Source organism: Lithobates pipiens, unplaced genomic scaffold (genome assembly GCF_037356315.1).
Source record: "Lithobates pipiens isolate NorthernLeopardFrog02 unplaced genomic scaffold, aLitPip1_a1.2 Scaffold_51, whole genome shotgun sequence".
In the NCBI taxonomy this organism is placed as follows: Eukaryota; Metazoa; Chordata; class Amphibia; order Anura; family Ranidae; genus Lithobates; species Lithobates pipiens.
Genome location: NW_027507874.1, coordinates 2,386,807 through 2,410,577, shown reverse-complemented (window position 1 = coordinate 2,410,577; position 23,771 = coordinate 2,386,807). Strand labels below are relative to the sequence as shown.

Below are 23,771 nucleotides of genomic sequence, written 5' to 3'. Positions count from 1 at the left end.
TACACTTGGTTCATCTTTAACACACATGCGCCTATTATTTTAACATGCTTTTTTGTTGTGTTTTTGAGGCTTCTGTGAGTCTTTTTTGAAGCTGTAATGAAGCTTGGCAAATGCCCTGGGTGTGTTGAGTTTCTATTTGCCTTAAAGGGGCCCAGTGGAACTCCGGATCAGTAGTACCCTTGTTCAGCAGCTTCCCAGCCTTATTAGTACCCTCGTTCAGCAGATCCCCTGCTCAGTACTACTCCCAGCTCTGCTGATGCCCCACTCAGTAGTACCCAAAGCTTTGCTACTCCCCTGCTAAGTAGTAACCCAAAGCTCTGCTGATCCCTGGTTTGCCAATTCTCCTCTATTTCCTGTCCATGTTACCTCCCTCAATATTGCTCCCACGCTGCTCACCACGTCTGACATCTGCTAATTTATTCTGCTCCTGTCCCCCAGCTCTGCTGATCCTCTGACACTCAGTCCTCTCTCTTTAGTCCTCACTCACCTTCTCATAGTTGCATAGTTAGTAAGGTTGAATAAAGACACCAGTCCATCCAGTTCAACCTGAGTGAGTGTCTACAACTGTCCCTATCCCTGTACATTGCACGCTCACATCTGTCCTCACCCTCAAGGAGCCCACAATCCAAGGTTCCCATTCATATACTAGGGCCAATTTTTTGGACAGAAGCCAATTAACCTACCTGCATATCTTTGGAGTGTGGGAGGAAACTGGAGTACCCGGAGGAAACCCATGCAGGCACAGGGAGAACATGCAAACTCCAGGCAGATCCAACCAGTGACCCTTCTTACTGCTAGGTGAGAGTGCTAACCACTACACCACTGTGCAGCCCCATATAGCGTCTGCTATAGCCTTTGCATGTTGCACACCACGTGTGCCATCTGTCAGTTGCTCTGCTCCAATCCAGACTTCGCTCACCTTCCTACTGCTCCACGCTGCACACCAGATGTAATGTCTGCACCAGTCACTTCCACAATATATGTATGCACATGAACTGGAAGTGATTGCTGATCACATCTTTCTGGTTCACTTGTTGGTTTCGCTGGGATATGTCATACCTGCAATACATCCTAAACAAAGCAAAGAGAATGCTGAATAAACTGATGACCTGTAGGGTGTCTTAAAGTATCACCTATGGAAAAATAAAGGGTACTGAAGTTTGTTGCCATTTGACAACAATTTTAATGCTTGACAATACCCAATAGGGTATCTATTTACTCGGCGCAACCTTATCTTTTTTTATTCTCTCCAAAAAATTGTGTAATATTTTGCATTTGTGTGTCCTATAATTATTATTTTTTTAACTAAAAGTTTTTATTTCATAAACATTTGCGCTAATATTGTCTAACATAAAGAATTGGAAATACCACTTTTTTTTTCTCTTGGGCAGTGATAGTCAACTTATGAGCTAAAGGGGGCCGCCTGACATCACCAAAGGCATACTTCCCAACTTTTTGAGATGGGAATGAGGGACACCTATTAGCAAATGTATGTAGGCATAGGACACACCCCCCCTGCCGTGCCTCCTTAAAGGAGAATTATACAAAAACCCACAAGTGCATTTTTTACCAATACTATTCCTTTATATTGGCTTTTGAAATGTACAAGTGCAGAAATTTAGAAATTGGATGAAAGGTTTAGCACCGGGATACACTTTTTGAAAGACAAAAAGTGCATTTTATGTACAACTATATAGATCAGACCAAAATGAGGAGGAAAGAGGGACTTTGTTCAAAATGAGGGACAATCCCTCAAAATCAGGGACAGTTGGGAGCTATGCCAAAGGGCAACACATAATGTTCAATATGTGTAATGCTTGAGAGGACTGTCGGAAACTGCAGACCTAATAGAGGCAATGAGGGTCAGAGTGTGGACAGGCAAGGTTTTTGGCTGGGGATATGCTGCAGAAAACAATATCAACATGTTACATGAGGCTAGTAGTGATCAATGCTATTACCTTAATTAATGTTCCCACCAGGGACGTACATACAGGAGTCGCAAGGGTCACCATTGTGACCTGGACCACTACTCCAAGGGGCCTGTGTGGCCCCCCTTTATGCCTGGACAGGAGGGTGGCAGTGGCATTTAGTGATCCCTCCCACAGTGGCAGGAAAGAAATGGAGGGCATCGGCTCCACCACGTGCCGCTCCCACCGCCTCTCTATGCCTGTCCTCCTTGTCCACTGCAGCACTGCTGAGTTTCCTCCTCCCACCTCCCACCGGGGGATCTGTCAGGATGGAGAGCGGGAAAGACGACCCTTCCTTATTTTAATGAATAGAGCTGACTTTTTTCTTCAATTCATTCATAGCTGAGGCATATTAAACTCCAAGATGGCAGGAAGGTGGCCCGCTGTGGGACCGTAATAAAGGGTCCCACAATGGGAGTAAAGGACCCCGGGATCAGTGGGAAGGGCCCCGGTTGGGGGCTAGGAGGGCTCTTCACAATTCCTTGCACTGGGGGCCTGAAGGTTCTAGTTACGCCTCTGGTTCCCACTACTGCTGAGGTCCGGGAGCCGCACATGTACCAAACATTAGCCGCAGGTTGGGTACCAGGGCTCTTGACTTGAGTGCCTGATTTCAGAAAATACATGTTTTAGGGGTTAAAAGAAATTGTCAGGCCTAAAATCATTTTTAAATATGTGCAAAAAATTTCAAAACAGCAAAAGGGTTAAACTACCTGCCCAGTGTCATGTGGAAAATAAACCAAACCATGACAAAAAAAACGTAATCTCCATTCAAAAACTGAAACCTTTATTAAACATGCCTGTGTTTGCACAAACAGAAATCAGTTTCCACTTTCAAGTGCCTCTAGTCTTTTGTGGCAGTTGAGATGTAAGGTGAGGGAAGACTTCTTTGAGAACCTTATCCCACACTTAGAACAGACAAACATGGTTTCAGCTGTGTGGACTTTCTCGTGTCTAATCAGATCTGACTTCTGGGGAAAGCCTTTGCCGCACTCAGAGCACGTAAAGGATCGATTGTGGATCTTGCGATGTACGTCAAGGTACGATTTGTCAGCGAACCACTTCCCACACTCAGGACATATGTACGGCTTTTCCCCCAGGTGAATCTGCTCGTGTTTGATCAGGGACGTCTTCTGGGAAAAACATTTCCCACACTTAGCACATGGGTATGGTTTTTCTCCAGTGTGTGTCCTCTGATGAGATGTCAGACTTCCCATCTGGGTAAAACTCTTACCACACTCAGAACACATGAATGGCCTCTCACCTGTGTGCGTTCTTTGATGATGAACGAGGTTGGACCTTTGCATGAAAGACTTCCCACATTCAGTACAGGGAAACGGCTTGCCGGCGGCGTGAATTTTCTCATGGTCGGCAAGGTACGCTTTGTCGGTAAATCCTTTCCCACACTCAGAGCAGCGGTAAGGCTTCTCCCCTGTGTGAAGTCTCTGGTGGGCGATAAAGGTTGACAGGCGCGAGAGACACTTTCCACATTCGGAACAGGTGAACGGTTTTTCGGACGTGTGAACCCTCTGGTGGTAAACAAGATGTGATTTGCAGGTAAAGCTTTTGCCGCATTCGGCGCATGGATATGGTCGCTCCCCCGTGTGGACTCTTCTGTGTGTGTAAAGCCAGATTGGGTTCTGTTTTCCTTATAGTTGGTTGGGGCTCTGTTTGCACCCCCCCCCCAAAAAAAAAATTGGAGCACAAGCCGCCACTGAACTCGACCACTTGGTTTCACTGCCCTCTGGCTGTATGTGTGAATTTCAAAGCAGCAGCATGTAATGTATGGCTTGCAAGAGTTAAGGTTGCAGTCCGCCCAGAAGTGATATTCTTACCCACAGCCAGAGCTTGGTGTGCAGATTCCATCCTTCTCTCTGCTAATTTTAGAAAGTGATTTGTGCTTAAAGGGGCGCGCTCTGTAGACAACTACCTCTATACAGGAGCTTAGCTGACATAATTGAAGTCCTCCCTCTTTATTTGAGAAGACTATAAGGAAAACAGAACCCAATCATTGTCACAGATTTAGACCCATGGACTGCCTTTACTATGTTCATATTCTACTGGGACTGCAATCAAAGGCTATTGTCTTAAAGGGCCAGTCCACCTAAAAGTGATATTTTAGGGAATAGGTGATGCTTGGTGGGCTGAGACAGCCCCTGGCTTCTTACATGTCTTGGTTTTTACTCCAACGGTGAGATCTCCCTGCTTGTAGGCAGGTACAGGTTGACCTCCCTACACATGTAGCGCTGTTGCATCCACCTTGCAGGGAAAGTGCAGGACAGGAGGAAGACCCATTCCTCTTAGGCCTCTTACGTGTCATTGGGTGGGCTGCTGCCTGTTTAGACGCTGCCACCTGGGTGACCCCTGTTGTCATATTTAGTGAGGGCAGAGCTTACAAAAAGCCCTGGCCCAGGTGGCATGCATTGCGTGTGTGTTGAGGATAGGGACAAGAAACCCGCTTGTCAGGGAGAGTGAACCTAACACAGGGACAGGTTCCAGAGCAGGAGGGACAGCATAGGGATAGGCGCAGACAGTTTGGAGGCTTTTCCACCATTCAGTTTACTGAATATGCCTGCCTTTTGCCTCAGTGCCAGGTAGGGTTGCCACCTTTTCTTCAAGCCAAACCCGAACACTTTATGGGCATTCTTTTTTTTTCTTTTGTAGAATAAACTATACATATATTTTGCTATTAAATAACATTTCTAATCATATGAAGTTACATCAGAGTCCACAGAGTTCCCCCTTTTATATCTGAACTTGTAGAGTTTCCTTTCACTGTAAGGGGGGACTCTGCAGCCTCTAATGTAAGGGATAACTCTGGGGAATCTGACATAAGGGATCCTCTGGGAACCCTGATTTAAGGGGGGACACTGAGAACTCTGATGTATGGAGCAGACTCTGATTGAAGGGGGAACACTGTGGCCTCAGGTGTAAAAGGGAGTTCTGATATAAGGGGTGCTCTGAGAACCCCGATTTACCTTAGTGTACCCACTCAGAGGCAGGAGATAGAAGGAGGAGACTTCAGTCACAGACAGGGATGGATGGTGAGCTCACTCACCCCTTGGCAGTCAGCACCTCTCATCCAGGTGTATCTGAGGCTGCTGAACTTCAAATTTCCAACCCACACTTTCCTTTTCTGAGAAGTGTGGGCAGACCCAGAGGGGTAGAGCTGGGAGGAAGAGGTGCAGATCAAGCCCTCTCTCCTCTCCCAGTCTATATGTGGGGGGATTGTTAGTTCTGGCTTTGGGCAGCATGAAAGAGAGTGTAATAGACACTCTCAGCTTAGACAACTGCAGCCAGCAACCCTGCTGGGAAGCCATAGTCCAGTCTAAATAATGTGTCCGGGTTTCAGGCAGTCTGAAACCCGGACACATGATTCCAAACCCGAACTGTCCGGGTGAATCCTGGACAGGTGGCAACCCTAGTGCCAGGTGCCAATGGCCTCGGTTTTACACTCAACTGCCATGAGTTCCACTCCTGCTGCTTAGTGAAGGAAATTATTCCTGCGCCAAGTCAGGGCAACGAAAGGGAGATAATGTACTGCTGCACACACTGGGAGGGAAATGTCTGAACCCAGAGGAATAATAAGTAAGAAAGATAGTGGTGCGCTGTACGTCGGAGGAGTATGCCTATCGGTAAAGGCAATATACTGAATCCTAACTGTGGATTCAGTATATTGCCCTTACCGATAGGCATACTCCTCCGACGTACAGCGCACCACTATCTTTCTTACTTATTACTTCTGCTGCTTAGTTATTACTGTTGAAGTGATTCAGCTGTTGTTTCAGGAACGGTTAACAATATATTCTGGATTCTCAACCACTGTGTGTTATGTTTCTTCCCTTTGGGTGCCTACCACTTGGGTCTTCCCCAGCCCCGAAGCCTACATGCTTTATTCTTGACTCTGTTCCTGTCCTTATCGGGGTTTTGAGTGTTCCTGTCCACATTTGTGTGTTTCAGTTCCTCCTGTTACATTAACCATATTTAGAAAATCAAAATCCAGCAGGGGTGGTGGGAGCCTCTTATAATGAACACAGTGGGTGTGCAGACACAGTGTAGAGATCTCACCATTATGCCCCATACACACGATCAGACTTTCCGCCAACAAAACCATGGATTTTTGTTCGTAGGTTGTTGGCTCAAACTTGTCTTGCATACACACAAATGTTGGCCAACAATTACGAACATGGGAACGCGGTGATGTACAAGACATATGACGAGCCGAGAAAAAGGAAGTTCAATAGCCAGTGCGGCTCCTTCTGCCTGATTCCAAGCATGTATGAACTTTTGTGTGATGGACTTGTGTACCCACCATTGGACTTTCCGACAACAAAGTTTTGTTGACGGAAAACTTGAGAACCTGCTAGCAAACATTTGTTGGCGGAAAGTCCGATAGCAAATGTTCGATGGAGCATACACGAGGTCGGACTTTCCGAAAACAAGCTCACATCATACATTTCCAGTCGGAAAATCCGACCGTATGTAAAGAGCATTAGATTTAATGGCAAAAGATCGAGGAGTTTTTGGGCCTGTCCCAAACTCTCCCCTTTCTGGCTTGAGGTGACTCGCATGCTCAAACACCTGACTGGTGTCTCTCTGGAGGGGAACCCTGCGCCCTGCCTGCTTCACCTTTCAGAACGACCCATCAGGAAATACAAGGCCTCTCTCACCATCCAGCTACTGAATGCTGCCAAGGCATGCATCCCCCTCTGTTGGAGATCGGAAAACCCGCCGACAAAGTCCCTGTGGTTTTCTAAAGTGAACGAACTAAGAGACATGGAGGATCTCACCGCCACCTTGAACAACAGGGAGGAGGTCTTCTGGGGGACCTGGAGACCTTGGCAACACTTTATATACATGGATGCTTATCTCCGTGAGACTGCACAGTCTGGCTGACCCATTGGGCTCGTCCCGCTCCCCAGTCGGGGGAGCGCTACCCTTCTTTACTCTACTCTTCTCCTACTTTCTGCTATCTGCCCCTATACTCCACTATGCTTCCACTTCTCTTCTCCTCCCTTTGCCACTCCCTTTCCCACTCTTAACCCTTGTACACACGGTCGGAGAATCCGTCAGAATGTGTCCTATCGGACCGTGTTGTCGGATAATCCGACTGTGTGTGGTATGCATCGGAATGATTCCGTCGAATATCCGTCGGACCCAATTTTCCAACTTGTTGGAAATATTTCCCGACCAACTGGGCCGGTCGGACATACTCCGATCATGTGTAGAGAATTTTGATCGGACCAAGTGCCACGCAAGCTCAGATCAAATTCCTACATCAAAGCTATTGGCTACTAGCCTGAATGTAGTCCCATCGTAACGAAATTACGTCATCGTGTTCTGAAAAATCGGATTTTTCGACAACTTTGTCCGACCGTGTGTATGCAACAGTTTTGGACACAATCCGACGGACAAAATCCGACGGATTTGGTTGTCGAAATCTCCAACCGTGTGTACAGGGGCTTAGGGTTGTCAGACCCTCTACCTCTCCCTTTCCCCCCCCAGTACACACCCCTTCCCCATTACTCTTACCCAGTCATGGGCTGTTTTGATCAGATATTGTGAATATCCTGATGTGCATTACTTATTTTATGTGTCCCATGCTTGGGCCTACCTGGCCTTTGGGTTGCTTTGCCTCCCAAATAACTGTTAAAACTTTAAAAAAATGTTATTGTATTGTATAGCTTTGCATACGTTATTATCAGTTCTAGGTCGCACAAGTATTTGTTAGGATGCCTCCCCGGCTTCACATACCGATTTTATCTCTACATCGTGTTTTCTTCATATGCTCTATTTACTGTGTAAAGCCGGGTATCTGATATCATCTGTTTACCTCATCTCATGACCATGTTTGATCTTTCTGTCTGATTCTTAGTATGTATCTCTGCTATAGGTGGTAATTGTTAAACACACTTTCTATTAAAATAAAGGAATTAAAAAAAGATCAAGGGGAATATGGAACCCTTTTTAGATTTGGTGTTTATTACTCACCTATGCTGATCTCTGGAGGAACTTCCTCCTCCTTACATTGCTCATCATCCCTCACATACAGCTCCTCTGCTTCTTCTTTTATTTCCACTTTAATGTTTAGGTGATTTTCGGCCTAATAGACAGAAAAAAATGTAATTGACACATTAGACCATCTAAGGGTGCCCATTCACATTAAACATGTCTGCCAAGTTGGCCAATCAGACTGGTTTAACCACTCGACCTCTGGAAGGGTTCACCCTTTCACGGCCAGAGCATTTTCTGCTATTCAGCACTGTGCAACTTGCTCGGTCATGCAACGCTGTGCCCTTTGTCAAGTCATTATCATTGACTATTCTGGAACTGCTGAAATTCTCTTTTTCATACACATGCACCCCCTAGTGCTGGACTTCTAGGGAGGATTTTTTTTTTGTTGATTTGTAATACAAAAAAAAATAAAAAATTGTAATTTCTGTTTTTCTGATTTTCTGTTGGCTTATATTGCTTTTCACCATCCTTGATGAATTCTTTCCCTCTAGCCGCAGGGAAGTCTGTAGCACCTCAGACATTTTTATTTGTTGTTACATCCCCTTTAGTGCCTGTACCCTTGGAGTTGATATGTTGTTATTTTCTATTATATAAGCAAAAAAAGACCAAAAATGTAGAAAAAAACAACAATATTTTTTACTTTCTGCCATAAAACATATCTAAAAAATCAAATTGCTTCATAAATTTAGGTGGGAACTATACTATTAGGGACACTAGTATAGTTCTGATCATGATCAAGATACTACTGATCTGTACAGGCACTATACTAGTAATGGTGGTGATCAGCGAATTATAGTGTGACTGCGATAGTGTGGCAATCTGGCACTAACTGACACTGACTGGGAAGGACACTGACAGGTTGCTAGTGATCAGTGGTAAAATTGTACTAATGTCCCTGGCTGGGTGACAGGAGCGATCAGGAGGGCAGTCAAGGGGTTACATACTTAAAGATGAAGAGGGCTTTTACTTACAGATCTGGCTGAGTCTCTCTGTTTGCTTTCAGTTCTGAATGGCGGGGATAAATCCAGCCATGACCTGCATTTACAAACACACAGATCTGTGCTATTAGCCACAGCTAATCAATAGGTATACAGCCAAAGTGATTGGCTTTAACCAGCTGACAAACTAGTGTTGTGTCCAATCACAGGTTAGCAGGGGGCATGTGCATGCTCACCTCTACAACAGGAAGTACACTGCAATGTATGGGTATGTAGCGGTGCTCAGGGATGCCGCCCACTAGCAGTGAATATACTGCTGGCGGTCGGCAAGCGGTTAAAGAGGGCTTGTACTATGGAAGCTGAGCTCATAAAAAGGACAAATGTAGGGGAAAGACTAGTCACCAGTATTTCCAGTGTTCTCCCTGCATCTGATCTTTTCGTCATAGCTGACTTAAGCTGACCGTAGGTGGGTATAATTTTGAACAAACATTCTTGGGAAAAGAAGGTTCTAAGAAAGTTTGTTCATTTTTCAAATAATTTGTGGATTAAAGTCAAGCCAACGTTAAATTTCAATGGCAGTAACAAAAAAATTTAAAGGAGCAGGATAATGAATTTTGAACGAACGAACAAACTTCTTAGCCCTTGTACACACAGTCAGAAATTCCGACAGAAAATGTCCGATCGGACCATGTTGTCGGATAATCCGACAGTGTGTGGGCTCCATCTGACTTTTTCCGTCGGAATGGCCGACCAACAAAGTTTGAGAGCTGGATATAAAATTTTCTGACAACATGATCGGACTTTGTCTGATCGTTTGTAGAGAATTCCGATCGGACAAAGTGCCACACATGCTCAGATCAAATTAGGAGACCAAAGCTATTGGCTACTAGCCCGAACGTAGTTCCGTCGTAACGAACTAACGCCATCACGTTCCGAACAATCGGATTTTCCGACAACTTTGTCCGACCGTGTGTATGCAACACCAGTTTCGGACAAAATCCATCAGAAAAAATCTGACGGATTTTGTTGTCGGAATGTCCGACCGTGTGTACAAGGGCTAACAGTGTATGTGGTTTTCGTTTGGTGCAGACCATTTATTCCACAATTATATGTTAAACTAAATCAAAATCTTTTGAATGACAAACAAATGTTCTGAGAAATTTTTGTGCAAATTTTTCTAAGAATATTCATTTGAAATTCTATAGCCATCTATGGCCAGCTTTACCATGCCTTGTCTCTCTGTGGAGGTAGCCATCTTAGTAGAGTCATGGCTTTGCTTCCTCATGTCAAAGTTTTTAGCAAGAACAGTGATCAGCACAGGAGTAATATAATCAAATCTTGCTCCATATTTAGAGGCAGCAGCCTCTAGAGCTGTCTTAGCCCTTGTACACACGGTCGGACATTCAGACGGAAAATGTCCGATCGGACCGTGTTGTCGGATAATCCGACCGTGTGTGGGCTCCATCAGACTGTTTCTGTCGGAATGTCCGACCGACAAAATTTTAGAGCTGGGCTATAAAATTTTCCGACAACATGATCCGATCGGACTTTGTCCGATCGTTTGTAGAGAATTCCGATCAGGCAAAGTGCCACGCATGCTCAGGTCAAATTCCTAGACCAAAGCTCTTGGCTACTAGCCTGAACGTAGTCCCGTCATAACGAACGAACGTCATCATGTTCCGAACTATTGGATTTTCCGACAACTTTGTCCGACCGTGTGAATGAATGAATGAATGAAATACTTGTATAGCGCACAATGCGAACTGAATTGCCTCTAGGCCGTGTGTATGCAACACCAGTTTCGGACATAATCTTGTTGTCGGAATGTACGACCGTGTGTACAAGGGCTTAGATCTCGCACTGCAGATATACAGCTATGAGAGTGTGGGTGGAGGAGTGCCCAGGTACACTCACAGACCAGAAGTGCACTGCTCTTTTTTAGGAGGAATTCCACACAACAAGGCAAGTTTTTTTAAGGTACTGATTAGGGACTAGATGTTCCCTATAACATAGCACATTTTCTGCTCAGTCTCACTGTTGAGAAAGACCTTTAATCCCATCTACCTGATCCTCCTGAGGGATCTCCTGATGTTCCTGTGTGGGGTCCCGGGAATACAGAGGACGGGGACATCTCTCTGGGGGATTTCTGTTACTGGATCCATCTGTAGGAAACACACACACTGACTGAATACATTGTTTCTATGTCTTTACATCAGAGGATGTGTGTATCTAGGTGGATCCTCTATACTCTTCTCTCCTTTACAAGAAATGAAATGAAGGTCTCCTCTTACCTGGTAATGTGAAGGGTGGCCAGGTCTCCATCAAGACATCCTTGTAGAGATCCTTGTGTCCTTCTATATACTCCCACTCCTCCATGGAGAAATAGACAGTGACATCCTGACACCTTATGGGGACCTGACACACACAATGATACAGTCACCATCCAGACACAACCTTTACATCTGTTATGCATAATGTCCCGGATTTCCCGGCACCACTCACCTCCTCTGTCAGTAACTCGATGATTTGGTAGGTGACTTCTAGAATCTTCTTGTTAGGCATTAGGCAGTGAGCAGGAGGCACCCTGATGAGGTCCTCAATGTCAGTATATCGTTCTCCGACATCAGGTTGGCCAATGGGTGTCACTTGATCATCATATGTCTTCACCAGTTTGTAATCCTGCATATTAGAATATAAATAATTACACATTAGTGTATCAATGTAATCATTTTCAGCAAAGAGTGATGATATCCCATTCTCAGAATCCTTCACTCCACTTTGGCCATTAGAGCGCTCCTGTTATTAAAGAGGACCCGTACCTATGTTCTGCCCAGGGGTGAGGGGCTAATCACCAGAATTGTGATTTTCTCTACAAACATATCGCTTGTTCTACACTCACCCTTTCTAACACAGAGAAACCATTGAAACAACTTTCTGGTCTCAGGGAGCCCCTGCTTGTAGGCAGGTACAGTCTACTTTCTTCATGACAGATAGCGCTCTCCCGCAACGGCACTGTTGTTGGAGAAAGCAGTCAAGAGGAAAAAGTTCATCTTGAGTCGCTGGGGAACTATGCTATTGGATGCTGCCGTCCCATGTGACTCTAGCAGCCATCTTAGGTTAGGCATAACCCTTTTACAGACGCTGTCAGTCTGGCGGAGCATTGCCTCATCCTCTTCTCTTCAAACTGTGAGTGTACCTGGCTGGTCGGATCCTGCTCTGTTTTATTAATAGAGATAAGAGTGATGTCATGTGACTTCCCAGAATCCTCCTCACCTCTTCGGTCAGGTCTGTGTTTTATTAATAGAGATAAGAGTGATGTCATGTGACCTCCCAGAATCCTCCTCACCTCTCCGGTTAGCAGATAGATAATTTCCAAGGCAAGGTTTAAGATCTTCCCATCTATTTCACTCCTGGTTTTCTCCATTGTCAGACATGGGATCCTTTCAGCAATATAGCCCAGGCACTTTTTTTTAGCTCCGAAGTGCAGAAAAAGTTAATAAAAATAATAATAATAAAAAAAAATGGAAATGTTAGAAATAATAACCACAGGAAGTTTTTAAAAGAAAAAAGTAATTGCATTTAAACTATATACACATTGTTACTGATTAGTGAGGGTAAATCTACCCAGCAGGGACACTGACAGCAATAAAATCTCAGGCCATTGTGCACAACATATAAACAAAAAAACGTTCCCTGTGACACTGCGCTATCCAAAAACAGAAAAAAGCTGCTAACACAATCACAAGGATAAAACAGTGAATAATTAACAAATATCAAATCATAGTGTAGCGCTTAACAAAATTATAAATGACCTAGTTAGTGCATCATCATACAATAATTAACCCAAAACACCTTAAGTGTGAAGATTCATAGAAATATATAAAAATAAAATTACAATTCCAAAAAATATAAATAAATTGAAAGTCTCTATGTAAAATGTTGATCCAATCCAAACGTGAAATAAGGGTCACCATCCACCTTCTTAAAATGAGGCTAGCATGCAGACACCCTGTGATATTCCCGTCACCTTTCGAAATAAAGGCTTACCGGATAATATGGATCCAAACGAATATATATTCGAAGGATCATGCAAGCTTGTACACTCAGAAGGCGAGATTACAGATGTAAATTGTCCAGGGAAGTAACAAGTCAGACTCCTCATACAGATGCCCCAACTAGTTGTTAAATCCTCATCGGTACACTCCAACTCAAAATGTTGAACTCATACAAAGGAAAATAAGGAACCACAATAGTGTAAATCCGTTTAAAAGAAAAAATTTAATAAAAAAGTAATGAACTCACATGTAACCAAAGAAATCAAGCGCTTATTCCATAAAAACAGTGCTACAGCAGTAGTCCCGACGCGTTTCGTCCTCTACAGACGTCATCTGGGGTAGCACTCCACTGTAGCATCCTCACTTTTATAGCAAACAATCAATTTGGGCGAAAATTCCATCTGCCTGTGTCACCACGTATCACTTCCGGTTTAAGATGGCGCCCGGCGTGCGTTCCACGCCTCATTGTAATGCTACAGCATGAATTAGCAAGCAAACCATGCCATAACATGTATGAAATAGACCAATAAGTAAAACATAGATTGGCCCAAACATTAGAAATATACCAAACGTTAAAATTAACCAAACATTAGAATTTATTCCCCTTTGTTATACCGTTAATAGCATTTCCGGGTCATGACTGAACAACTAAGGGGCGTGGATATGGTTCCAATCGTTATCATACGCGGCCCCTCATGCCGACGGAGCCACCCCCACTACAGGAAAATACTCACATAGTGGGCGTATCGTATATAGGGAACTCTGATGCTTCCGTCTAGCGGCGCTGGAACGCACCGCGTACCGGAAGCGCCAGCATTGCAGATGCGTCCGACGTCAGAGGCGGCGTGAGAGGAAACACGTCACCTCCAATCCGAAAGCATCAAACATCGGAAGTGACGTAAACAAAAATACGTCACCTCCGGCCAGAATGTATCCGACACCAGGAAGTGATGTAAAGAAAATACATCATCTCCGGTGTCCAGTGGGACGCATGACGGAAGCATCAGAGTTCCCTATATACGATACGCCCACTATGTGAGTATTTTCCTGTAGTGGGGGTGGCTCCGTCGGCATGAGGGGCCGCGTATGATAACGATTGGAACCATATCCACGCCCCTTAGTTGTTCAGTCATGACCCGGAAATGCTATTAACGGTATAACAAAGGGGAATAAATTCTAATGTTTGGTTAATTTTAACGTTTGGTATATTTCTAATGTTTGGGCCAATCTATGTTTTACTTATTGGTCTATTTCATACATGTTATGGCATGGTTTGCTTGCTAATTCATGCTGTAGCATTACAATGAGGCGTGGAACGCACGCCGGGCGCCATCTTAAACCGGAAGTGATACGTGGTGACACAGGCAGATGGAATTTTCGCCCAAATTGATTGTTTGCTATAAAAGTGAGGATGCTACAGTGGAGTGCTACCCCAGATGACGTCTGTAGAGGACGAAACGCGTCGGGACTACTGCTGTAGCACTGTTTTTATGGAATAAGCGCTTGATTTCTTTGGTTACATGTGAGTTCATTACTTTTTTATTAAATTTTTTCTTTTAAACGGATTTACACTATTGTGGTTCCTTATTTTCCTTTGTATGAGTTCAACATTTTGAGTTGGAGTGTACCGATGAGGATTTAACAACTAGTTGGGGCATCTGTATGAGGAGTCTGACTTGTTACTTCCCTGGACAATTTACATCTGTAATCTCGCCTTCTGAGTGTACAAGCTTGCATGATCCTTCGAATATATATTCGTTTGGATCCATATTATCCGGTAAGCCTTTATTTCGAAAGGTGACGGGAATATCACAGGGTGTCTGCATGCTAGCCTCATTTTAAGAAGGTGGATGGTGACCCTTATTTCACGTTTGGATTGGATCAACATTTTACATAGAGACTTTCAATTTATTTATATTTTTTGGAATTGTAATTTTATTTTTATATATTTCTATGAATCTTCACACTTAAGGTGTTTTGGGTTAATTATTGTATGATGATGCACTAACTAGGTCATTTATAATTTTGTTAAGCGCTACATTGTGCACAACACAACTTCATATTGTATATTTTACCCATAAAAACAAAGGGAAAGGGTTAATACATCATGCTAACTTTTAGCCCTACAAGTCCCCCTCCTGTCAACCATTGGTGCTATAAACACCCTATATAATAATAATCATTACAATAAATCCTTTAACCATTTTCCGTGAGCCTAGCTCTAAACTAACCTTTTATGTGTACAAAAAAATATACACTATATTACCAAAAGTGTTAGGACGCCTGCCTTTGTACGCACATGAGCTTTAATGGCATTCCACTCTTAGTCCGTAGGATTCAATATTTAGTTGGTCCACCCTTAGCGGCTATAACAGCATCAACTCTTCTGGGAAGGCCGTCCACAAGGTTTAGGAGGGTGTCTATGGGAATGGCTGACCATTCTTCCAGGAAGAACATTTGTGAGGTCAGGCAATGATGTTAGATGAGAAGGCCTGCCTTGCAGTCTCTGCTCTAGTTCATCCCAAAGGTGTTCTATCGGGTTGAGGTCAGGATTCTGTGCAGGCCAGTCATGTTCCTCCACCCCAAACTCGCTCATCCGTGTCTTTATGGACCTTGCTTTGTGGACTGGTCCAAATCATTTGGTGGAGGGGGGATTATGGTGTGGGGTTGTTTTTCAGGGGTTGGACTTGGCCCCTTAGTTCCATTGAAGGGAACTTTTAAGGTGTCAGCATACCAAGACATTTTGGAGAATTTCATGCTCCCAACTTTGTGGGAACAGTTTGGGGATGACCTTTTTTATGATGTGATTTGTACTTAATAAATAATTTTAATCAAAGTATCCATTCAGTGACATGCCTCATTCAAAGTCCCATTTCCCTCTCTTTTCAAATGTTGACCACATATTAGGGATGGAGGCTTGCCGCTGCTACTAAAGGTTGTGCCAGGTTGCATTACATAATCGCCAAACAGGGTAGAAAACACACAATTTTCTCATGACCTGCCACACCCAACTTTAATAGTTAACTACTCATCCATTTTCAGCCACCTGTTTTTAGAACTTTTTGATTTATTATATATCTCTATAGTCTTATACCCTGGCATTCATTGCTGATATATAGGTTTATTAGACATAGTATATGGGATGTAATATATTAGTGCACTTTCATCGGCCCTGGGTGGGCCCATCTGTTGTTGGGGGGTGATGGGACGTTTCTCTGACCCCGGGGCTGTGATGCACAGCAGTCTCTCTCCTTCCCCCATTATTCCCCTTAACAGGGGTGGGTTTGGGGTCCTACCTCCTGTGCATCGGCGTCATGATTGTTTGTTCTGCTCGGTGTGTTCACGCACATGAGCATGGAGCTGTTTTTCCCTTTTTTTCACCAATTGGAGCTTCATGACATTGGTGGGGACCCGCCCTTTGCTGGCGATATAAGCTGTCTGGGTTAGCCAGGCATGTCTACAGCCATAGAATTATATACAAGGTAACTAAGATTTACCGTATTTATCGGCATATAACACACGCCGGCGTATAACACGCACCCCAAGTTTAGGAAGGAATTTTAAGGAAAAAACTTTTAGGAGGGAAATTTAAGGAAAAAAAACTTACATTTAAATGCCCGTCAATGCAGCCTTATCAGTGTCCATCTGAAGCCTTGTCAGTGTCATTTGCAGCCTTGTCATGCAGCCTGTCTGTCTTGCAGCCTGTCTGTCATGCAGCCTGTCCATCATTGCAGTCTTGTGCATCGCTTTTATTTTTAAAAATGGCGCTGCCGAGATGTCCTGTGTATCTCAGCGGCGCACGGTAGTTCTCGGCCACCTTCGGCCGTACTGGGTGGCTTTCGGCCGCCTTCGGCCGCACTGGACGGCTTTTGGCCGTACTCAGCGGCTTTCGCCCACTCTCGGCCCTTCTCGCCCGTTTTTGGCCGCCGAGAAGGGCCGAAGGCGGCCGAAAGCCACCGAGGAGAGGCCGAAGGCGGCCGAAAGCCGCCGAGAAGGGCCGAAAGCCGCAAGAAGGGCCGAAGGCGGCTGAAAGCCGCCCAGAGCCCAAAAAATCACACAGAAATCGCGGAGGATCGGTGTATAACACGCACCCGCAATTTTCCCCTGATTTTAAGGGGAAAAAAGTGCGTGTTATACGCCGATAAATACGGTACTCACATTTTTTAGTTCACCCCCATACATTGGGTTTGCTCTATATTTACCCACAGTGGGTATGCATTGCACATTCTTTCCTGCCATAGTCTATTTAATTATTACATTTTACATTATTGCATTAACTGCACACTAGTCATTAATTTCATTCACCTACAAGTATGGATTTGTCCCATTAATAGTAAATTCACTTCACAAGGTCTTATTTCTATATCCCTGCAGAACAGTATGGCCTGGTAAGCATACATCAGTTATATATGGTCGTGACATGGTCACCTGGTTTTTACCCATCTGCTATCCTCGAACTGGATGCGATTCCTCACCTCAGCCCCCTGGGGAGATCAATATTCCTGTCCTCTGCATCCCCTGGACATAGGTTGGACATCACCTTTGAGCCGGATAGTAAGTTATAGCCCCCGCCCCCCCCCCCCCCTTTTTTTTTGAGAGATGGTTCTCCGTTTTTAGGTTATCCCATATTTATAGATATTCTTGATTTAATTTCAGAGCATTTTTACTCCTGATGATTGGCATGAGCCATGAAACGTTTGTCGAGTATATATCCAACTGATGCCCAGACCAGTTTGGCTCACCATGAGCAAGCGCTTATGTTGGTTTTATGAATGGATGAGTGTGTCTATGCATTTGCATTGTTAATGATGTTGTATTATATTCTGTACAATAACTGTATATTTAAAACAAGTGTATTTAAACAAGTGTATCATAGTAAATTGTGTTCTGTATCCCAGATTGACACTTTTTATGATGCGATTTGTACTTAATAAACAATTTAAAGTATCCATTCAGTGACATGCCTCATTCAAACAAGATATTTGGGGGGCACACCCTAAAATAATGCATAAAGATGGTGCTTCCATAAGACCATACAACAGAACAAAAATATTACAGCGCACACATGCAAAACTAGCATTTACCTCCAGCGAGGCTTTTTAAAAACACCTAGACATTTTCAAAAAACATTATCAAAAAATATGGGGATTTGGTCACACCATATTGCTATATGGTGCTTAAAGAGGGATTCCACCCCAAAAAATATATTAAAAGCCAGCAGCTATAAATACTACAGCTGCTGACTTTTAATAAATGGACACTCACCTGTCCCGGGGTCCAGCGATGCCGGCAGCCGAGGCCGATCGACCGCTCGGGCCTCGGCTGCTGCCGCCGCCATTCGAGGTGAGGGAATCAGGAAGTAAAGCGAATCGGCTTCACTTCCCGGTTCCGTACTGCGCATGCGCGAGCGGCACCGCGCAATAGGAAATCTCCGCGCTGTCACTGGGACCCGTGTGTGTCCCAGCAGACAGCGCGGCAGGGCAGGAAATGGCGTAGACTCCCGTGGGAGTCTATGCCCGGAAGTGGGTGAAAATACCTGTCTTTGACAGGTATCTCCACCCCCCTCCCCCCTGAAAGGTGTCAATTGTGACACCGGAGGGGGGGGGGGGTTCCGATCAGCGGAGGTTCCACTTTAGGGTGGAATCCCGCTTTAAGCCCACTTACTGCGACAAAGTACCCCATGATTAGTGGGTCCTACACTATACATAGATTGGAAGATCCTGCTTCTATGAACCATGGGAGCTATACTCCTCTATATGGGAGAACATGAGTTCTATCTATGGATAGTGTAGGACCCACTTTTCATGGGGTACTTAGTCGCAGTAAGTGGGCTTAAGCACCATATAGAAATATGGTGTGACCAAATCCCCATATTTTTTTTTATAATGTTTTTTGAAAATTGCATGTGTGCGCTGTAATATTTTTGTTTTGTTGTATGGTCTTATGGCAGCACCATCTTTATGCATTTTGTTTTAGGGTGTGCCCCCCAAATATCTTGTTTGTCTATTGTATGGATTCTGACCAAATCCTTCAGTAAGTACCTCTCATTAGTGACCACCTGTGTCATGGTGGTAACTCCCCCCAGTCTTGTTCTCTGTATACACTCATTGCGGACGATGGCACCTTTTCACTAAGAGATTATACTGGGATATCCACTTTTACCACAAAGTGATGCTGTGATATCCCACATTTCTCTATCTACTGTGTCATGGTGGAGACCTCGTGTTCTCCCATATAGAGGAGTGTATGGCTCCCATGGTTCAGAGAAGCAGGATCTCCCAATCTATGGATAGTGTAGGACCCACGAATTATGGGGTACTTTGTCGCAGTAAGTGGGCTTAAACACCATATAGCAATATGGTGTATACAAATCCCCATATTTTTTGATAATGTTTTTTGAAAATGTCTAGGTGTTTTTAAAAAGCCTTGCTGGAGGTAAATGTTAGTTTTGCATGTGTGCGCTGTAATATTTTTGCTATGCCTCATTCAATGTCCCATTTCCCTCTCTTTTCAAATGATGACTGCGCACCAATGGACAAAGACATGGATGAGTAAGTTTGGGGTGGAGGAACTTGACTCACCTGCACAGAGTCCTGATCTCAACCCGATAGAACTCCTTTAGTATGAATTAGAGCGGAGACTGCAAGCAAAGCCTTCTTGTCCAACATTGCCTGACCTCACAAATGCGCTTCTGGAAGAATGGTCAAATATTCCCATAGACACACTCCTAAACCTTGTGGACAGCCTTCCAAGAAAAGTTTAAGCTGCAAATGGTGGGCCAACTCAATATTGAACCCTACCGACTAACACTGGGGTGCCATTAAGGTTCATGTGCATGTAAAGACAGGCGTATCAATACTTTTGACAACATAGTGTATATTATTTAAAGCAAACCGTGCATTTAAACTTTCCATATACATATATAGTGACATATATTCAGAACAAAAGTGCTTAATAGGACCACTATATTGACAGCGCTACTAAAAATAATTAAAAATAGTAATAAATAATATACAAGCAATGAAAGAAAGTTCATAGATCTCAGAGCAAGCTGATTTTTTTGAGTGTTGAAAAAGTGCTCCACAAAGCTTCCAGACAAAGAGGAAAAATCCCTTCAGATAGGTTCACCACACCGCTATCCTATAAGAGGACCCTCGTGCTCTGTGACGCTCCCTATGGTCATGCACTTACCTCAATGTGGGCTAATTAAAAGCACTTCATAAATCACTCTTAACTCGGTTTAATGTGGATATTCCGATAACTGCCCCCAGGCAATCTCTCTCATCAAGAAGATTTCATTGATGTTATCATATGTAAAAAATCAAAAGATAACGATCCATAGTGCAACCCGTTTAATGAGTAAAAACACACTCCACACACATTAAAATCCTACGTACATTGTTGATACTTGAATATTCACATAAAATCACACATGTCATTGGTATTGCATGGTATCTCATCTCACCAAACCCCGATAGTAAGTTGTTATGAATACCGGCAGTAATAGCAAGTCCCGGGAAGACCAGCGTTCAAACCTAGACACCAGACAGCTGCACAGTCACGCCCATACGCGTTTCGTCATCACGTCTTCATCGGTGGACGTCTTCATATAGTGGTCCTATTAAGCACTTTTGTTCTGAATATGTGTCACTATATATGTGTATGGATATTTTAATGTATTATGACAGCAGCTTAATTAGAAAATGATCCATTGAGCGCTTGGATCATTGATATATATTTTAGTATTTTTATCAGTGATATTTGTTTTTTTTTAGTGCATTTAAACTTGTTGCCATATGGATTTCAAAAAATGGGGAAAAAAAAACAGTTTAAATCTGCCAACAGGAGCACATGGAGGGGTCCTGTATGTTGGTTGTATGACTGGCTCATTAACACCCGCAGAAGTCACCGCTGAGCTACAGGTTGCATTTTAGACACCCCCTGCAAGATGAGCTTCATATTTGGTGAGATACCCTCCAAGGCCCATCCGACTCTTAGCTTTTCTCTTTACAACACTGAGATTGCTCAGGTGGTTTTAATAAAATTTGAGCAACTCATCCAGAGATCGGGACATGGGGAGGCAAACATCTGTCAAAAAGTTGAATAAAAGTTTATTTTCCTCAATAAAAAGTTACTATTTAACTTCTCCTAAAACTACATTGGGACAAAACTTCACTTGCCGCGTTGGCGTCAAACATTAACTAGTCCACTGCTGAAATTACATTGCTAATCCATTAAAAGTCTACCATGTTTTTACGTTTATACAGGCTTTGGTCATCAGACTGATGCCTCCATTTAACAAGTCTTTCTCTTCCTAACGTTTAAAATCCACTGTGCTCCACTGAAGTGTCAGAGGGGAATGAGGAGGATGGGTCAGGGAGTGAAGCCCACCTCTACCCCATACGGAGAATATGTCATTTACGGTATGCATTTCACAGTGAAACACATGCAGAACCATACTCCTGAGAACTTTGTGAACTGGACACTATGGGGGTTATTTACGAAAGGCAAATCCAGTTTGCACTACAAGTACACTTGAAAGTGCAGTCACTGTAAATCTAAGGGGTAGATCTGAAATGAGTGGAAGCTCTGCTGATTTTATCATCCAATCATGTGCCAGCTAAAATGGTGTTTTTTTTATTTTCCTTGCATGTCCCCCTCGGATCTACAGCGACTTTACTTCCAAGTGCACTTGCAGTGCAAAGTGGATTTCCTTTAGTAAATAAACCCCACGTAAATTAAAGTAGGTTTTTCTACCGTTGGACTTTCCTTCTATTGCCTAACCGAATGAACCATGATTAATTCTATCCCTCATTGATAGGTGTATTTTATAATTCAGTTTAGCTTTCTGGAGGATATGGTCCCAGGGCCATCACTATCTAATGTTCTACACATTCATGAAGATGAAGATTTGTTCAGGTGACATGATCCCCCCCATCCAGTCCACACAGTGAGTGCTGAGACCCTCTTCTCTCTTCCTCCTCTCATAATAAGAAAACATCATTACCTCCTCCTTCTCCCTGTTGAGCAGCCTCACATACGCCCACAATGGTGAAACCCCTCCTTTCCGCCAGCCATGGGCTACTAAAAAATGGCCATCTCTTTCTCCATTCATGGACTACATCAAAATGGCTACATTGCCCCTAGTCATAGGCTACAGCAAAATGGCCACATTTAGATTTACTTTAGCAATGTAATGTGAGTTGATATCCGAAATGTAATCATTATAAGAATTACTCCAGATGCAAAAGGTTTTTTGTTAGTTTATATGGGACATGTTTTTTGCCAAGGTCTACAATAATAATTTGTAATCTGTTTACTTAAAGAGGAACCAAAGTTCTGCTGTCACAAACTGCAAGCAGGCAGGCTCTTTATTGCAGAAGAGACATGCAATGGATCTTCTCCATTAAAATACACCTACCTGCCTGCTCACAGTGTTCTCTGACATGGCAACCAAACCACTAGTTATCGCCACATTTTCTCTGATTCAGAATTTAACATCTCAGAGTAGTACAGAGTCCTTCCATAAGAAAGGTTACAACAAACAAAACCAACCATAAAAGCAGACACAGATTTGTTTTTAATATTTTGCTAAAGCTTTTTGTATCAGTACTGATTTGACCTTAGACGAAGAGGAAAACCACATAGGTTTTGTCCTGAATATTTACCTGTTAGAATATTATTAAAGACAGCAAATAATCTTTTAGTATTAGACTACAACAAAATGGCCACTACATGACGGACACTGAATTCTTATATAAAAGGTGCAAGCCCTTTGGTATTCAGTCTGGGAAAGTGACTATATTGCAGACAGTTGTGGTAGTAGCATAAGTGTCAGGACCTGACTCTAAATCCAGGACCTCTGCAGTGTCTGCCAGTAACTCTACTTGCTGAGCCATCTGAAATGCTGGACAGCTCCCTGCCTGATCCTTTTTATAATCTATCTTCATATCTTGTTTCTGGTGATACTTAAAGTGGTGTTCCAGCCGCAATTTATATTTTTTTTAAAAGTCAGCAGCTACAAACACTTTAGCTGCTGTCTTTTAATAAGGGCCCTTACCTGTCCAGCGAGCCTGAAATGTCGGCCCCCCAAGGCCGATCCGTCCATCAGATCGGATGCCTTGCGGCTTCACTGCCCGTTTCCTACTGTGCATGCGCGAGTCTTTTTTTAAATGTTTTTTTTTTTTTTTGAGAATGTTAAAGGGGTTGTAAAGGTAAATGTTTTTTTCACCTTAATGCATTCTATGCATTAAGGTAAAAAAACATCTCACACTGCCGGCGCCTCCAGTCCCCCCGTTCTACTTACCTGACCCCTCGAAAATCCAGTGCTCGCCCCTGCCGTCCTCTTCGCTGCTCAGCCTGGCCACTGATTGGCTGGAGTGGATGGATTGAAAGCAGCGTAGCCATTGGCCTGCGCTGCTGTCAATCACATCCAATGATGCCGGGGGTGGGGCCGCCGACTGTATCACGGGGAGCGCACCCGCAGGTGCTTCTCACCATGCGAGGGAGCTCGCATAAACGTGAGAAGTACCTGCGGGAGGAAGCAGAGACAGCCGCCGAGGGACCCCAGAAGACCAGCAAAACGAGCTGCACAGTGGAGGTAAGTATAACCTGTTTGTTATTTTAAAAAAATAAAAAAAATTACTTTACAATCCCTTTAATGTTATTTTTTTTATTTTAGGGTGGTCCTCCGCTTTAAACTCCTTGCTCCTCCCATGAACTTCCTATTTAAACCATGTCTTTGCACTTCCTGTTTGCCAGACTATTGTGCTTCTCTATAGCCAATATAATTCTCCTTT

General features: G+C 43.7%; 2 protein-coding genes across 2 annotated transcripts in view; both read right to left on the bottom strand.

Annotated features, from left to right (window-relative positions):
* Positions 1 to 2,730: 2,730 nt before the first annotated feature.
* The window catches only part of LOC143957199 (uncharacterized), a 220,478-nt gene continuing 199,437 nt past the window's right edge, over positions 2,731 to 23,771 (bottom strand). The window contains exon 28 of the mRNA XM_077467346.1: positions 2,731 to 3,604. Within this exon, the coding sequence (XP_077323472.1) occupies positions 2,786 to 3,604 (819 nt within the window). The 3' untranslated portion in view covers positions 2,731 to 2,785. The remainder of the gene's footprint in view (positions 3,605 to 23,771) is intronic.
* LOC143957148 (oocyte zinc finger protein XlCOF29-like) lies at positions 7,927 to 12,764 on the bottom strand. The gene is made up of 5 exons (XM_077467303.1): positions 12,264 to 12,764; positions 11,420 to 11,596; positions 11,209 to 11,332; positions 10,982 to 11,079; positions 7,927 to 8,067 (listed from the first exon to the last, which is right to left on the bottom strand). Exons 1-5 carry the CDS (start codon positions 12,339 to 12,341, stop codon positions 7,948 to 7,950), a joined length of 597 nt encoding a protein of 198 aa, XP_077323429.1. The 5' UTR covers positions 12,342 to 12,764; the 3' UTR covers positions 7,927 to 7,947.

Excerpts from the sequence above, each read along its gene's own strand:
- LOC143957148 (XM_077467303.1), bottom strand. The coding sequence starts at position 12,341 with ATGGAGAAAACCAGGAGTGAAATAGATGGGAAGATCTTAAACCTTGCC. Across the intron at positions 11,597-12,263 it reads TCTATCTGCTAACCGGAGAG|GATTACAAACTGGTGAAGAC; the intron begins GTGAGGAGGATT and ends TCTAATATGCAG. Across the intron at positions 8,068-10,981 it reads AGATCCCTCAGGAGGATCAG|GCCGAAAATCACCTAAACAT; the intron begins GTAGATGGGATT and ends TCTGTCTATTAG.